Below are 15,408 nucleotides of genomic sequence, written 5' to 3'. Positions count from 1 at the left end.
ACCAACTAGATGCTATCTTACTGCTGATATCCAGCACAACCCACCACTCCCGCAAAATGTTCCACCCACACCACCATACAGCTCAAAGCCTGGTTTGAAACTGTCAGACTGCCGAACACTGGAATAAGTGACTTACCCTTTCTCCCTGCTCACCTTTTGGGGCCGAAGAGACTGTTTAAGTGCTTTTTTGCCCCATTATGTCCTACAAGCCATACCCTTTTTGAGTTCCTTGTTGCATTTCCTACCTGTTTTTTCTCCCTGCTGAATATACAGAGTGCTGCATCTTTACATTCTGCATTCCCTTGTCTTCCTTTAGAGCGATGTTTTTTATAGTGTTTTTGATATTTAAGTGTACAATTGATTTGTTTAATTGTAGTATGTATTTGTATAGAACCTTGATTGGACATTCTTTTACTTTGGAACTGTTGCTATATTGCTTTGCTGTGAAGGTTCCTACTGGCTCACATTCACACCCCTTATGAGAGGATGGCCTTCCCTCGGCCCACGTTACCACAAATGGCAAAGGAGGTATCTCTTAGCTGTGCCTGTTTTACATTCATGATTGGGATCATTATTGGTATGTAGAAGCGTGAGGGCTGAGTAGGGAGTTTAGCCAATACTCATATGTACACCCCTGCAGAGCAGAAGCCATTTTGTCATAACGAGGGCCTGTTTTTTAGTGTGTCTTCAAACTTTAAGGAAGTTGTATAGGTATCTGAAAATGCAGCCATTTGGACTATGCTAGGATGGAAGCCGGTGGAGCAAGAAATTGACTGAAACCTGTAGTAGTATGTTTAGTGCTTTAGTAGGAAACTCTGCAGCTGGCAGGAGATCAACCCAATTATAGTCAGCGGCAGAGGAGAAATCACACCAATATTGTTTGGGTGTCGTCTGATTTAGCCTTTCTGTTTGTTCATTGGTCCTTGGTTGGAATCCAGAGTTTAGAGCTCTCTTGATTTCTAACATAAATGAGTCCAGAAAATGTTGATGCATTGTGGTCCTTGGCCAGAAAGAAATAATGGTAGTTGGCAGACCATGTAGTCAAAAGATGCCTATGAGAAAGATCATGGCCATTTGTGATGAAGAGGGCAGCTTGCTGAAGGGAGATAAATGATCTTGTTTAGTGTATGAATGAATTGTCACCATTATAGGGGTGCACACGTTGCATAGAGGAAGTTTGGTGAAACTATCTGTGAACATTATTTGCGATGGTCCATTGGGCAGTGGCAGCTGTAAGAGCTCCGTGTGGACTGTTGCTTAGGTGCCTGGCTTGCCTGTGGTCCTTGCAAACATGTGTGTGTACAATGGAGTCTAGACATGGCCGCCAAATGGAGTCTTGAAGAGTTTTCTTAGTGGCAATGAAGATTGCCCATGCTTACAGCGCAGGATAATCTTGATTCTATTAAAGATACAGAGGCGAGCATCAAGCTGTACTTTCTTTAATACTGCAACTCACAGCAATTCAAAATCTGAACATTTAAAATCAACTTTTTCATTTTGTTATTTAGATGACATGAAAAGTGAACGAGTTTAAAAAGTTTAACTGAAAACTACTAACCCCATGAGCCTCTAGTGTTCAGTAGTCCTAAGGCTCCCATTGTCCACCTATTAGAGCCTGCAGTACAGTAGAAGTAGCTTCAGGCCCGGGTTCTTTCCTCTTTCTTTTGGCAGTGAAACTCTGCCTGAACTTGAAACATAACACCTCTTGCACCATTCCAATACTTCTGCGCTCCGAGGACTCCAACTCTTGTTTCAGGGCCTCGGTTGATCTGGTAAGACTGAGCTTAGACACGTGCTCCAGAAAAAACAAAACTTGCTCTCTTTCACTTTGTACATCTCAAGCCGTCTTCTGCTCATCTATGAGAAATTGAGAGCAAAATTGTAAGGGTGGGAAATACGTCAGAGAGTTTATACACATGAAACTTCTAGGCGTATTGTGGGCGGGATATAATGCTCGCCTCCGTGTCTTTAATAGAATCAAGACTACCCTGTGCTGTAAGCATGGGCAATCTTCATTCTATGCCAAGACAGAAGGTGAGCATTATGCTTGTTCAAAGCTCTCTACAACTCTATTAGATATTTCGGAGACTGGTTTACAATAAAAAGTCTTAAGTGTCGCTTCTGAAGACCAATCAGTTGATTTCATAATGTCTTGTAATGACACCACTGCTGTGAAGGCTCTAGATGCCATTGCTCCTCTCGCAGAATGCGCGCCAAATCTGGATAAGTCTATGCCCGCCCACTGCATAACCTCTCTGATCCTTCGGGATATTGTGGCTGTGGCTACGGCATGATGTGGCTTCCAAGGCGCTATAAGCAGCTGGGTCACTCCTAATGGCCTAATGGTGGCTGTTGCTAGTTCGTAATCTTTTATGCATTGTGCTACGCAGATTTTCTTGTTGTTTGGAAAGTAGGGCTAGGAGATAATGTTTGAATCGCATTTTGTTCTTTTTGCTATGCTGAAAGCTACGCCTTCTGGGTAAAAAATCTTCCTATCTATTCCTAATGCCCTAACATCCGATACTCTTCTACACGCTACTAAGCAAATCAGCATTGCATGCTGTTTGCTAATGTTCACATTTTGAAATTCTGTGACTTGCTGTATTAAAGAATGTGCAGCATAATGCTTGCCTCCTGTCTGGAGATAGAATTCTTTTTTGTACACTGCAGGTCTGCTATCATGGCACACGGTCATGACATGTACCTGTAATTCGCTGGTAGGAATATCAAGGGATTTTTTTTTGTGGCATAGAAGACCCTGCTGTTTCTTTTGATTCCAAGGATTTTGGGTTGCCAGGGTCTAAAAAGCTAGAGAACTGAAATGCTTGTCTTCGGCATTTTTGTTCCTCACAGTAATCACATCAAATGTTTGTGCGGCCTTTTAGCGTTCTGCGAGACAAGTATAACACAGTCAACTAATTTCGCACTCACCACGACTTCCAGATTCCCGACAGCCTTGTAAATGATTGAAAGGTATACATTATCAATCTTATAAAGTACTTCAAACCTAAAAGCCATTCAGACAAGACAACCCGTGTTCTTGAGGTTTTTTCATGCAAATAACCAAAGCAGAAACAAATTAGGTCCTTTTTACGCATACGCCACAGCACGCGTTTGCACAGCTCTGCCTTAGCAGCACGCAGGATGCTTGGCTCCACTGTCGTGCTCGGTCTGCTGCTGTTTTCGAGGGCAAATTTAGCCTTTGGTTGCCAAGATGCAGCTCCGTTTTCCGAATTTCGACGCCCAGGAGATTACATCATTGCTGGAGCCTTCCCAATCCACCGTGGAAAAACAGTCTCGAAATCAAAACCAGAGATTGACATATGCCAGAGGTAAGTGGGCTACAGAGAATGGTCAAGTAAAACAGTCTTTGTGCATTTGTTTTAAAAAAAATAAATAAAACCTTTGTTGTCTGTCTTCAGTTAATTGCTTCATTTTAGGCCTTCTTGTAGTTCATTTTTTATAAAGCTCCACGAGGTTCTCGCCTATTTGAAAGTTTTCCTAACAGGTGGAGTCTGACTGACATTGTCTGGCCAGCTCTACCGACCTTTGAGTCGCTCTTAACTTGAACGTAGATCTCCTGATTTCCATCATAGTCCATCATTGGTAAAACAAAGGGATGTTGTTTCTGATGGTTACACGTTTTGGGCACGCACGATTACGTTATGTTTGCGCATGCACACAAGTGAGGGCCTGTCCTTGTGTCCTAAAATGAATGGGCATAGAAAGGGCACCTTACACGCACCTGCAATTGCATTAGCGTCAGTGCAAATATTAGACACATGTAGGAACTGTTTTTGTAGATGTGCAAATATAATGTAATTCTGTCCATGCTGCTCTTTTGCACAGATGCACCTCTTTCATTTGCTTCATATTATTCACTCAGAGGAGTCCTTTCTTCCAAGCAATGCGGATCTTTGATGGTTGGGGCAAACAAATGCTGCACACTCGGGTGACAAGCTTTTCCTCACTGGTGTCTGGCCTATTGAATTGCTCACCTGTGAAGAAATACCTTCCCGAATTGCAATTAAATAGGAAATTAAAACACAATTCAAAAAGTGAATTGTTTTCCCCAACACGTGCTTAATGTGCCCACCATCTTAATAAATAATTGGGCATGCGCTTGAAAACACCTGGCCTATATTGATTATCTATCTATCTATCTATCTATCTATCTATCTATCTATCTATCTATCTATCTATCTATCTAAATAAGGCAGAAAATCTGTTTGTTCGTTATACTATTCTTCACCGTTCCACCAATCTGCACCACATTTTGCAGAGTTACCTGTTTGCACCCTCCGGACGTCACTGGCTACAATACATTTGCACACCCCATCTATTTCCCCAGATTTTACAGTTGCCTGAAATTGATCGGTGAAATCTCAATGTGGTCATAGAAGGACCAGACAAAGCTCATTTTAAGTGTCAGACACGAGACACAAAACTCAAAGGTCCCTATGGCACCTCGTTAACCATGTTTCAATGCCGCAGGACACGCTGTTTCCCAAGATATTTGCACCGCATCACACATCACTGTTCCAGGGTGAGGTGACAGGTGGGGAGAGCGCACAGTAGGGCCCAGTATGCTGCAGCACGCCAACTCTCGCCTCCCCTCCATACCTGGTCTGGGGTATATAAGCCATCCACGTGCTCCCATTCTCAGTTTAGTTTACTTCAGGGTGGAAAACACATCAAGCGATAAGCGACTTGGAACAGCGACCTACAGGATCATTGCTTTCCAAAAATTGAAGAAAGTGTTTCCATGTCTGTCTACAGAACCCGTGCGGAGTACGGGTACTTTTTGCTAGTCTTATTATAATATCTTCATGTTAGTTCTTCTACAGGGCGTGCATCGTTTTGGTAATCTCCAGTCTTTGATGATGCTCCTTGACCAAAGGCACGCCTCATGTTTATTTGTTAATCCACCCCAACTTGTACCTTTTTCACCTGGGTATCAAACTTATTGTACAACATGGGTGCCTCTGCAAATAGATTTGCCTCTCTTTCCACTCTCTCTCGGCACTGCCAATGGCATTCAAAAGGAAAAACATAATATCCATTCCTGTAGCACGCGTGTTATCCAGACATTTCTTCTTGCAGGTGCCATCATTTGTTGTTCAATAAGACACCAACTCCCAGAGACAGTTCATTGGCTTTTATTTTTAATTCAGCAGTGGGCCTAATGGCTGTCCCTCTCGCTCTAACCTAGGAAGGGGCAGTTGCACCCTAACTATTGCGTCCCTTGAACACGGACTGCCATCAGCGATCGTAACCCATACTGCCTAAAAATACTGTCTTCTGGTAATAGCCTAAAGGCTAACGCCTTTTTTATCTAAACCTCTTCCTCGGTTCCTATCTATTGGTTTCCCCTATAAGAATGACCTAAGGGTTTTGCCTTTAAGACAATCAAGTATTCACCTTTACTGTTCCTGCCATGGTCATATATTCCTCTCCTGGAGTCTCCCTAACACTTGCTCTCTTCTCCTTATACTCTCCTTGCTCTAACTCTGCCCACCGTCTCCCCTCTCTGCCTTACACTCTCTCCACTGTCCCTTTGATGGTCCTATTTCCTCTCTCTTATGACTCCTTCCATCACACTTCGATCTTACTTATCACCATTAATTTTCTCTCTGCACACTACTACCCTCTCTACTTGACTACTACCCTCCCCTCTCCAGAGAAATACTACTATCTCCTCCCCATACCACTACAACTCCCCCTTCTCCACACCACCGCCACTACTCTATCCTCTCCGCACTATTACTACTTTCCTCTCTCCACACCACTACTCCTCCCACCCCATCTATCACATTCACTCTCCTTTCACTTTCCCACTCATCTCATTCACTCCCTACTCTCTCCTACCACTCCACTCACACACATACACATTGGGCCTCATTACGAGTCCGGCGTTAACCAAGGCGGTAAAACCGCCTGGTTAACGCCGGACTCGTATTACCATTCCGCCTCCGTGATTCCCGGAATTACCGGGGCATTACAACCCCGGTTTTCTGGGAATCACGGAGGTGGAATGGTGTAAATCCCCATTCCCATTGAGTCCTATGGGACTCGATGGAAATGGGGATCATGGAAACACCGGCAGCATCTCGTAATGCTGCCGGTGTTTCCTCGTCCGCCTGCATGCGGGAGGTGTTAAACCCGCCAGGTCAGACCTGGCGGGAACGTCACCTCCCGCCTGCAGGGGTCGGACTCAGGCGGTCCGGAAACAACGGTGGCGGCGGGTTTACCGCCATCGTTATTTCCGGACCGCCTGGGTCGTAATGAGGCCCATTCACTACAATACCACTTTCTTTCACCAACCAATGCCCCAACTTGCACACTGTCTGTATAATTCTCCTCCACGCTCCTCTACACCATCCTTCCTCTTCCTGGTCTCTTGGTCAAACTGCTCCTCCTCTGACCACACCAGACTGACCTTCAACTTCCTGTCTTCCAGGTCGCCCTTTATACTGCCGACCTTCTTCCCATCGGGTATCCCTCCCAAATGGTTCTGGGGACAATCTTTCCCTGTTCTCCCCTGCTGTGTGGTGATACAAACTTCAAAAGGTACAAAAGATGGTCTAAGCCCTGCCCCTTCTCTGTGTGCGGGTCAGCCGTGGATTTGCAATCGAAGCTCTTGCTGTTGAGTCATGGCATACAAGTACCAGTTCTTTGGAGGACTACACCGACCTGTTACTCCTTTTTTGTGGTTGCGGAGCAGTCCTGGCTTTTCCCAAAGCAAGTACAATATCTCTGTAGCACTCTGTGTATGTGCAGTTAACTGCTGTTAGCTGTTTCTCTGGTGTGCATGGCAGCCTCTCTCTGCTACGTTGTAGGTTGTGGTCCTCAAGGTCGCTGAGCTGTTCTCTTCCAAACAGTGATGCTTGTGTTCACAGGTTCGTTGTCACTTAGAGAAACGTTGGTTTACCTGGTGATTATTCTTTCTCTGTGTCACCAATACAGGTGATACACAAAAACCCCACAATGGACCTCAGTCGAGGTCAATCTATCTTTGCAGTCTGAGGCAGACCCAACTATGTAAGTAACAAAAAGAGACAGATAGATATCATAATCAGAACATTTCTCATAGATGGTGACAGGCTCTTATCTTATCCCACTAAGTTCTGAACATTTTTACCCAGTAGGCATAAAAGTAAAAAGTAAAAAATCAATTTATTTTGTCAATATGACATATATCAACCATTAAAACTCATAATCAATAACGCCCAACAAGACACAAAGAAAATCATATACCCGCACACTAGAATCACACATCAATAACAATACATAAACATAAACAATTTATCGGACAAACACAATTTCACAAGAATGATAACTCAATTCAAATAATATGTCCCAATTTCATAGTCCCAACATGTTTCTGTAAATTGCACCACGTGGGTAGAACATCAGGGCATGTCCTTTACAAGTTGGTGATTTTGGTGTTCCAAATTGTTGTGCTTTGGGTGGACTTTACATGGAATCATTCAATGCAGTTTAGAAAACACAAAATAATTTTAAAAAAAGGAAAAGTAAAGATACTGTATCACCAAATTGCCTACTAATGCTATAATTGCATCTATACACAGCATAACACTGAAGTATTAATGCATTATGGTGAACGTTAGTAACGCACACAGACAAACATTTTTGTATATGTAGAAATACCTGCCACCTACTCATGATGCTCCTGCCATGTTGTAGTATTAATTCCACGATTACATTCAATTTGGAATCCAATAACTCTCAAATGCTTCCAAATACCACACGAGCCTCACTGTCAACAGAAACATAACAAAGCACTAGTCACAATAGTATTTCTTCCAACAGGAGTCCACCATTACACTCCCACCAACAGCCACTAGTCAATAACCAAATATAACCTCTCCTACCTTGTAATGACTTAGCAATAGCCCAAACTTGTTGACATCTTTTTCATGGTTAGTGTTTCTTTAATGCATTTCTTTTCTTTTGTGCAATCTAAGGATCATAAAGTATACAGTACACTGATATTTAGCCTTTCTCACGCACGCATCTTTAATTGATTGTGAGTCGCCTGGTAAAGTATCATTAACAATGTATCCAACTACTTTCAAAGCATTGTAATATCGCTAAGACACCTGTGAACATGCCCTGTGATTAATTAACTAATTTACTTTACGGTGTGATAATATTGCTGCAGTATTAGCGGAGTAGTGCAGACAATCACCTCCAAACCACCTTGCAAAGCCTTCATCAACACTTGATAACCACGCTTAGACCAAAGTAAATTTGCGCCATCAGAACGCTGTTTCCCATGTCTTATTTAAACGGCTGCTGTCACATCAACACAAAAGACGGACTAGTTTTTGCCGTCAAACTCTGCCGGCAGCCATGTTGGTTTCCCTAATCTTGTACAGTACAGGTACTATATAGAAAGGTATCGTTCCAACCCCTCAAGTCTTTATTGCACATTGTTGCACTGCAACGCACTTGGCTGTATCATCACACAGTACCATTATTTATACTAAGTGAATTAACCTGCATCATCAGTAAATCAGAATAAGAGGATCGCAATGCCTTATAACAATGCCCCTCAATCAAAACCTACACGGAACTATCACAATATCAATCTGTTGCTAGAATTTGGCCAATTCCTCTGTAGAAAGATTTGAGAAATCCATCATCTACTCCGACGGCAACCCTTATAAACCGTAGTTAATAGGTATTTCTACATATGCAAAAATGTTTGTCTTTGTGCGTCACAGATCTTCACCATGATGCTTTAATCATTAAATGTTATGGTGTGTATAGGTGCAATTATAACATTGATAGGTAATTTGGTGATATGGTATTTTTTCCTTTTCTTTTGTTTTAATTTTCGTGTGTTTTCTACACTACAATGAATGATTTCATGTAAGGTCCACACAAAGCACAAAGATCTGGAACATAATCACCAACTTGTAAAGGACATCCGCTGATGAATGTTCTGCCAGCGTGGTGCGATGAAAAGAAACTTGTTGGGACTATGAAATTGGGACACATTATTTGGATTGAGTTATCATTCTTCTGAAATTGTATCTGTATGGTAAATTGTTTTTTATTGTTATTGATGTGTGATTCTAGTGTGCTGGTATATGATTTGCTTTGTGCCTTGTTGGGTGTTATTGATTATGAGTTTTAATGGTTGATATATGTCATATTGACATAATAAATTGATTTTTAACTTTTTACTTTTAGGTCTACTGGGTAAATTCTTTCAGGACTTACAGTGGGATAAGATAAGGGCCTGTCACCATATATGAGAAATGTTCTGATTATGATATCTATCTGATTATTCTTCTTCTTCCAAGGGATGCAGGGAGATGTAATCTTCTGGAAATAAATAGAGAGAGATTGGGCAACATCATGCAAGGAAGGTGTTGGGTGATTATCAGTGGCACTGTATGCAAGCAACCTGGCAGTACAAGAGGGGACAATGATTGTGGCCATGCCACCTGACACCTTTACCCTCTATGGTAGGACTTGCTCTGGTAGGCCTACCAACCCAGACCCATAGAGGTGCCCATCCCCTCTTGACAGGGTAGGCCTACTAACCTTGTCGCAGGTCATACATCAGTAACTAAAATGTGTATTTGTATTGTATTTTATTGATTTTATATAATGCTTTCACCAAAGTACTGCACAGAAAATCACAAAACAAAACAGTAGATATGAGCAAACCATCTCTGCATTACATGATTTAGTGAATGGACAGAAGAAGGTTTCTTAGATTCACATGAAAGTTAGAGAAAGAATGAGAGGCTCTGATTTCAAGGGGGAAGGAGTTCCATTGTTTAGGTGCCAGGAGTCAGAAGGACCAGAAGCAGGAAGATACAGAGAGTGTTTGGGAATCATGAGACTGAGGCGGCCTTGGGAATGGAAAGAGGGTAAGAGGTCCTAAAAAGAGAGTCAAGAAGCATGATGGGAGGAGCTAGCCAATGTATACATATAAATATGATACAAAGACAGTTGAAAGTAAATATCATTCAAAGGATAGGAAGGAAAATGTGAGATGGGAGGGCGATATGGATATACGAGAAGAGAGACAGCAAAAGGTCAGAATGGAAGAACTAAAGATTGAACGGAGCTTGGCGAGATGATAGTCCAGGAGACCAATGAGTATAGCAGAACAATAGTCAAGGTGGGAATGAACCAGTCTAGAGTGTAGTAGCTTGGTGGTATGCAAAGACAGGTAGGGACGGCTTTGCGTATATCGAAGAGTTGCTAGCAACAGGAATGGCCTGTATTGGTGATAGGGCTAGGAAAAGAGAGGAAAGAATCAAAGTAGATACCAAGATTGTAAGCAGAGGTGGAAAGATGAAGATTAGAAGGGGGAAGAAGATGGAATGGGACAAGGAGGAGGAAAAGTGGTGAAAGGAAAGAAAGGAATCTCTGTCTTAGAGAGGTTGAGATGTAGGACGTTAGCATGCATCCAAGTAACTCAAAATAGATTCATGTTGTTAAAAATACGATACAAATACCAAACAACACTTCACAGTTAACAGTTAAAAACAAACACAAAGTATCATTATACAATAAGTGCAGTCATAAAGAACCACAGGGGATAATACTAAACGAACCAGACAGATACTTTTGAGGAGTTCGTCCAAATTGACATCTCTAACTCATAACATTGATGCATAAACTGTCATGAGTAACAGCAAGTGACCACAATATGTCCCAAACTAACCTTTCAAAAATAAAATAGACTAACAAGCTCGGAAACCCACATATACAGAAAAGCTGCCCCTATTCAGACAGAATCAATGTGCACGTTTGAGTGAAGTTTTTTGCTGATTGTTAAAAGTACCCTCAAGTAGGAAAGCAGAGTCCATGGAATCACTGGGATTTCACCCATTAAATTAAAGAAAACATGGCAGGGCACGTTGGTTAAAATTATAATTTTGCTGAGGATCTTAGCATAAGCCGGTGAGAAGAACAGAAAACGTAGCAGATCTTCAGCCCTCGCCTGACACAGTCCGCAACTGGTGGTAGATGGCAAGGAAGCTGTCCATTAACTCATTTCTGCCCTTAAAGGGAGGGCATTACACCTGGCTCTGGTTATGAGAGTTTTCTCTAAAATCTTAGGAATGAACAAGGTAGTTTTGGGTGGGGGGTTTTAAGTGTAACAAAAGCGTGCAGACGATTAAAGGTTTCATTAGTTCCCTATGTTCCCTCAGGAGAGCCAAGTGCTCTGCTAGTCTTGTGTCATGAGTCCCAGCTGCTTGACTGGTGATAGCAGCAGAGTTGGTAGATAGTGCAGAGGCATTAGTAAAAAGAGAGAAACTTATATGATTGAGCAATGGGATAGTCAAAATATTGTATTCTGAGGACAGAAGACGACGCAGAATGTGTTGGCACAGTGCAGCACTACTGTTTAACCATAGCTGGTGAGCATGATATGCTTCAAAGTTTGCAGCAGAAGCTGGTGAGCCAATTACCAGTTTTAAGAACTTATTTTCCTGTACTTGTAACCGGGCTACATTTTAATTCCTATGCCATATTAGCGCTCTGAGGCCCAATATGATGACAATGGTTGTCACTGGCAAAATGAAATACGCCAGCTATAGCCAGCTATAGCCATACGGTTTAGTTGTTATAGAGTGTTTAGCACCCAAAAGTCATGTTATAGGATGTGGTCCCTGGCATCTGTCTTTTTTACAAAAAAGGAAGGTAGAGGCCCAATCTGCCTTTTATGGGAGATTGTTTGGCATATCATCACAGCCGATTTGGAAACGTTCATTACAAGATCTAAATCAGTAATCAAATCAGTATCGGTATAGAGATTAATTAGAGTTTGCAGGGCTCGAGGTGTTCTGGCAAGCAGAACAGTGTCGCCAGCAAAGGCCAAGATAGGCCAAGATAGAAATTGATTTCTTGCCAAAATGGGGGGACATCTGTTTTTTGTTCCTCTAATTTTTCCATTATAGATTTGTTAGCATAAAGTGAGAATTATGTAGTTGTCAGAACACAGCCCGGCATGACGCTTGTTTTAACCGAGAACCATCGAGGGCACTGGCCATCACCTCCACTACACACACATGCTCTTGAGTTTTGATGGATCATAATAAGAATGTAAACTGGGTCTTCCTAGCAAATGTAATCTCTCAGACAACCCCATAGTTTGTTTCTGATTACTTTATTGAATGTCATTTTGAGGTCCATAAATGCAAGGTAGATTCTCTCCTTCTTCAGCAATAATGAATTATCCACCACCTTGTACAGATGTAAGGCCTGTTCATTGGCACCGAATCCCAGTCTTAGTCCAAGTTGAAATTCAGGAGAATGTCTTCTTTGATCATCCAGGTTTGGAGATTAGCCAGGATGACTCTTCCAAAGGGCTTGTACTGTGAGTCCAAGAGAGAGATGAGCATGTAGGAACTTGGTAGATCTCATGGCCTTTCTTGTAGATTGGATAGATGATGTCAGACTTCCAGGACTGGGAGTAGCGATTAAGCTTTACAAAGGTGTCCAGGCAAACTGATAGAAGTGGGCCCACAATTCTTGTAGCTTTTTAAACAGACCCACAGGAATACCATCTGGTCCAGGACCTTTAACCAGGACTAGTTTGTTGAAAGTAGTAGGTACTTCTTCCAATGTGATCTTTAACGAGGATAGACTTGCTGGCGGCGCAAAGCTGCTTAATACTTCTCTTTCCGTGGCCCTCGCCTTCTAAAGGTTGCTAAAATGATCCATCCAAATAGACTCAAATACATTAACCACCACTTTGTGACGTCTCGTCAAGTGGCCAGGGCCATAGTTTACTAGTTCCCAGAAGGTGTGAGTATTTTTGTGGCCAGAGCCAATAATAAATCCTTCCAGGCTTCCTGTTTGAGAGATGCTTTCCTGGTGGCTATGACTCTTTAATATTCTTTGCCTGCCGTTACAATATCAACTGTAGAATGGCCAGGGGCCTTCATGATATGATATGGCATTCATAACGTGCCTGTACACAAGTGTTTCTAGGCATGACAAGCCAAGGAGGGGGAAACAAAGGGAGGACATAACAGCGATCTTACTAGGCCTTGTGTCATTCAGATTGCACAATTGCAGGGAAGAGGGGAGGGGAGAAGTCCCTGGGGGGAGGGGAAGGGAGAAGTGCAGGTAAATCAATAAGAGTTGCCAGCCGGTGGCTCATAAGTGCAGAGGGAAGGAACTGCAGGCTTGCAGGAACTAACCCTTAAGTGCTGGGGGAGCTCAGAGGCAGTGCAAGGGCAACTGGACATGTAGGAGAAAGGCTGTAAGTTCAGAGTGTGGTGTGCAGTCATAATGTCGACAGCAATAATGTCGACAGTCAAAATGTCGACAAATTAATGTCGAAAAACAATAATGTCGACAAACAAAAATGTCGACATTTTTCGATATTTTTTCGAAATTTAATTTAGTGTATGTATAAATAATTAAATAAATATATATATGATGTGTTGAGTATGAGGGGTGGTTGGGGGGGTGTGGCAGGGGGGTGTTGGGTGAGGGGGGGTTGGGGGGGGGACCCCCCATAGTAAATACAATTTTTATTTATTTAATTATTGAATAAATAAATAAATAAATAAATAAATAAATAATTGGTATGTGTTGAGTATGAGGGGTGAAAGGGTGGTTGAGGGGGTGTGGGGGGGTGGCAGGGGGGTGTTGGGTGAGGGGGGGTTGGGGGGGACCCCCCCCCCCATAGTAAATGATCCTTTTTTAGGTTATTTATTTATTGAATAAATAAATAAATAAATAAATAAATAAATAAATAATTGGTATGTGTTGAGTATGAGGGGTGAAAGGGTGGTTGGGGGGTGTGGGGGGGGGGGTGGCAGGGGGGTGTTGGGTGAGGTGTTGATAGTTTTAAGGGTTTATAGTCATAATGTCAAAAAAAAAATGTCGACATTTTTTTTTCGAAAAAATGACTTTTTACATTATAAGTATAGGATGTCGACATTATTATTTTCGACATTTTTTTTTCGACATTTTTGTCTGTCGACATTTTTTTTTCGACATTATGACTATAAACCTCAGAGTGTATCCAAGTGACCAGTGCATGGAGCAGTTAGGTTCATCAGCAGGGGAGAGGAAGAGAGAAAGTGGGAGCGAAAAGGAAGGTCTTGAGTTGCTTCCGGACCCATAGGTGGTTCTGCTCAAGTTTGAGGGATGCAGGGATGCTATTCCAGAGGGAGGCCCTGGCCGAAGAGAGAGGTCTGCCTCCAACCCTCTGCTTGGAGCAGCGTCTGACCCTCAGAGAGCTGGAGGTGGATGACCAGAGAGCTTGAGAAGGAATATGTTTTGGAAGAGAAAGTTGGAGGTAGAGCGGTCCCAGGCCCCAGAAAGCCTTGTGAACAATGCAGAGGGTCTTGTACTTGTTCCTTGCAGCCACAGGGAGCCAGTGAAGAGATTTCAGTGCCAGAGAGATACAATCCCTGGGCTTGAGGCCAAGGACAAGTCTTGCAGAAAAGGAAGACTACCTCTCAGGAGTTGCAGCTGGTAGTTAGACTTCTTAGAGATGTCAGAAATGTGAGGAGAGAAGGAGAGGGTGGAGTCGAAGATGACACCAAGGTTCTTAGCATCACAGGAAGGAGCAGGAAGAGGGCCCTGAGTGGGTGGCCAGAGAGAGAGAGGAAAGGATGGTGCAGGTGTCCCAATGAGGAGGATCTCAGTTTTACTGGTATTACGGCAGAGATCGTTGGTGGCATGCCATTCCTGAATTGCGGCCAGACAGTCTGGTATGAGAGAAGGAGCAGAGGTGGCTGTGGGGAGCCTGAAGTAGAACTGGGTGTCAACCGCATAACACTGAAAGTTGGAGCAGAAAGTAGCGATGCAGTGGGTGAGAGATGCCAGGTATTGATTGAGCAGCCAAGTATTGCCCAAGTTGACCGTGGCTGATTTGCCCGCGACCATATTGGCTGAGTTTTTTGCAGCCGTTTTGACCGCAAATATATGTGGGGGGGTGGGTTTGGGGTAATGCATTATATAGGGGGATTGGAGGATAGGTCCGGGGGGTTTCCCCTCCATGTATTTACATTCAAAACGGGTGCATAAAATTCATCCAAATCGGCCACGGGCAAATAGATACAAACAATTTGTATACATCCAACAGCCAGGGAGAGAGGTTAGTGTCCTGGGGAACACCACAAGTAGAGAGAGAAATAGAATAGAGGAAAGACCCCTGTTGGACCTGAGAGGGTTGGTCCATGAGAAAGGATGTCAACTAGGTCAGGGCCTGATTGGTGATACCCATGTTGTCACATAGGTTTTCGAGCAGGTCAACCATGGCATGGTTGACCGCATCAAAAGCAGAGGATAGATCGAGGAGAATGAGGACAGAAGGAAGATTGGAGTCAGGATTTGAGAGTGGGTCTTCACAGGTGTTCAGGTGAGCAGTTTCTGTGGTTCTGGCAGCTC

General features: G+C 43.0%; 1 protein-coding gene across 1 annotated transcript in view; it reads left to right on the top strand.

Moving 5' to 3' along the window:
- The first annotated feature begins 3,144 nt into the window (after window positions 1-3,144).
- Window positions 3,145-15,408, top strand: part of TAS1R1 (taste 1 receptor member 1) — a 180,296-nt gene continuing 168,032 nt past the window's right edge. Inside the window, exon 1 of the mRNA XM_069610529.1 lies at window positions 3,145-3,332. Within this exon, the coding sequence (XP_069466630.1) occupies window positions 3,145-3,332 (188 nt within the window). The remainder of the gene's footprint in view (window positions 3,333-15,408) is intronic.

The sequence above is a fragment of the Ambystoma mexicanum genome, chromosome 8 (genome assembly GCF_040938575.1).
Source record: "Ambystoma mexicanum isolate Mex_15411 chromosome 8, UKY_AmexF1_1, whole genome shotgun sequence".
In the NCBI taxonomy this organism is placed as follows: Eukaryota; Metazoa; Chordata; class Amphibia; order Caudata; family Ambystomatidae; genus Ambystoma; species Ambystoma mexicanum.
This window is presented reverse-complemented; position numbering and strand designations above follow the sequence as displayed.